We start from the raw sequence: 1,974 nt of genomic DNA, 5'->3' as shown, positions 1-1,974 counted from the left end.
GGGGGGAGGGGGAAGAAGAAAAAATTAAAAGCCTTACTGAAAAATGAGGCGATCATGATTGATCTGCATCTAAGAGTTGCATCGTTCCTCCTTCCCAAGGTTATATTGCAAGGGAGAGAGAGAGAGAGAGGTGCACCCTTTCGTATTGCCCTGGTGGAGGAGATCAATAGGCAGCGAAAGGGGGAGCGTGACAGCCATACCATGCGCAGCTGACCATCCTCCACAGAGAGCGGGGGCTCAGATCCGGGGGGTGCTGGGTGTCCCTTGGAAGAAGCATGCAGAGGCAGAGAATGACCTGCAGGGAGGGTTTCCACACTACCTCGACTGTCACCAGCAGCAGCAGCAACAACATTAACAACACAATCAACAACAACACAACCCCTGCTTGTTTTGCCCCCCCCAGCCCCCCCTCCTCCAACTGGCTTGCCTGCACCACAGACTCCTCCACAGCTCCTTCAGAGCAATCTAAACTCTTCAGGATCTCTGCAGGGCCAACTCTCCTTTGATGGCCAGCTTTGCGATTGTGACACAATTGACTTTTATTCCCTTTCTATCAAAGTGCTCCTGGAGGAGAGGAAGCCCGGTGAAAGAATGATGTCACGGGATTCTTGCTTGTAAACTTTATTGTAACTTTCTTCCGCCGCTTCCAGGTTTAGACAATAGAACAAAGTGATGAAAGAACAACAAAATATATCATTAGTTCCCCCATAAAGTAATTCACGTATACAGTATACATTCTTTTTTTTTTCACAGTTAACCTAAGGATCACTTTACAACTTGCTCCACTGTGCGCATGCTATCTAAAGTCGAGGAAAAAAAAACGCTTTTGGAGGAGACACTTAAAATTGTAAACAAAACAGAACCAAAGGAAAAAACCCAACCGAACAAAAGAACAGAAGGAGGGAACAGAAAGACAGAGAGCAAGAGAGAGAGGGGGAGAGAGAAGAGAGAGATAACTACAGCATAAATAGGCAGTTTCATGTTGTTGGGATGTCTGTTTCAATAGCTACCTCCAGTACATACAGTTAAGCACAACATAAAGGAGGAAAATCAAAAAAAGTGCACAATGTAATTTCACATAACTCCTATAGCATTGAAAGCAGTGTTAACCAACACCCCCCCCCCCGAAAGAAGAGAGAGAGAGAGAGAAGAGAGAATTTCACAGTCATGTTTTACATAAGCTATTGCATTACACTACCACTAGTTAATAACTGGCAAAAGGCTAGAAAGACCTCCGATCTCTTTTGCATACTGTTCATTGTATCAAAGGACAATCAGGAAAAGTGGGTGCTTACAGCTATATTGTTTTACAGCAATAAAAGGGTTTCTTTTTCTCTTTTCTATGCATTGTTTTTTTTCCTGCCCCCCTCCCCTCCCTTACATTAACTGCCATTAATGTAAGAGTCAGGATCTCATCAAACCATCAGTGCTTGCCTTTCAGTTCTCAAAAATCCTATTTTTTGTCCCCCTTCTGTCCTTCCACCTCCTCGTCCACCTCGGCGGCTCTTTCCATTTTCTGTTTTTCCAGTTCTTCCTGCTCGCATTTGCTGCTGGGAAACTTGTCTTTGTTGTTTTCCTTTTTCCATTTCATCCTCCTGTTCTGGAACCAGATTTTGACCTGCCTTTCTGTCAGTCCCAGGGCGTGAGACACCTCGATCCGCCGTTTGCGGGTCAGGTAGGGATTAAACAGAAATTCTTTCTCTAGCTCCAGGGTCTGGTAGCGGCTGTAAGTCTGCCGGCCCCTCCTGCGTCCAGCGGCTGCTGGGGGATCGCAAAGGTTGGGGGAAGAAGAGAAGGAGGTTGAGACGTACATAAACCAGGCTCGGGAATACAGACACACACACAGAGGAAGGGGGGTGCAGGGAGAACACAGAAGCCAAGGCAGGAAGCGCACACAGAGCCGGAACGGCTCTTACAAAAGGGAGAAATAATGGGGGGGGAGGGGGGAAGAGGGGAGAATTTACACCCGAGCTA

The 1,974-nt window shown here is 46.7% G+C and overlaps 1 protein-coding gene across 2 annotated transcripts in view; it reads right to left on the bottom strand.

Moving 5' to 3' along the window:
* Positions 1-605: 605 nt before the first annotated feature.
* The window catches only part of HOXB8 (homeobox B8), a 2,531-nt gene continuing 1,162 nt past the window's right edge, over positions 606-1,974 (bottom strand). The window contains exon 2 of one of the 2 annotated variants that reach the window (XM_019523674.1): positions 606-1,761. In XM_019523674.1, the coding sequence (XP_019379219.1) occupies positions 1,454-1,761 (308 nt within the window). In that variant the 3' untranslated portion in view covers positions 606-1,453. The remainder of the gene's footprint in view (positions 1,762-1,974) is intronic. The other variant, XM_019523675.1, reaches the window with a different exon arrangement.

Source organism: Gavialis gangeticus, unplaced genomic scaffold, assembly GCF_001723915.1.
Source record: "Gavialis gangeticus isolate Ggan-Ray unplaced genomic scaffold, GavGan_comp1, whole genome shotgun sequence".
NCBI lineage: Eukaryota > Metazoa > Chordata > Crocodylia > Gavialidae > Gavialis > Gavialis gangeticus.
Note: the sequence above shows the minus strand (reverse complement) of the source record. Positions and strands in the feature narration are given on the sequence as shown.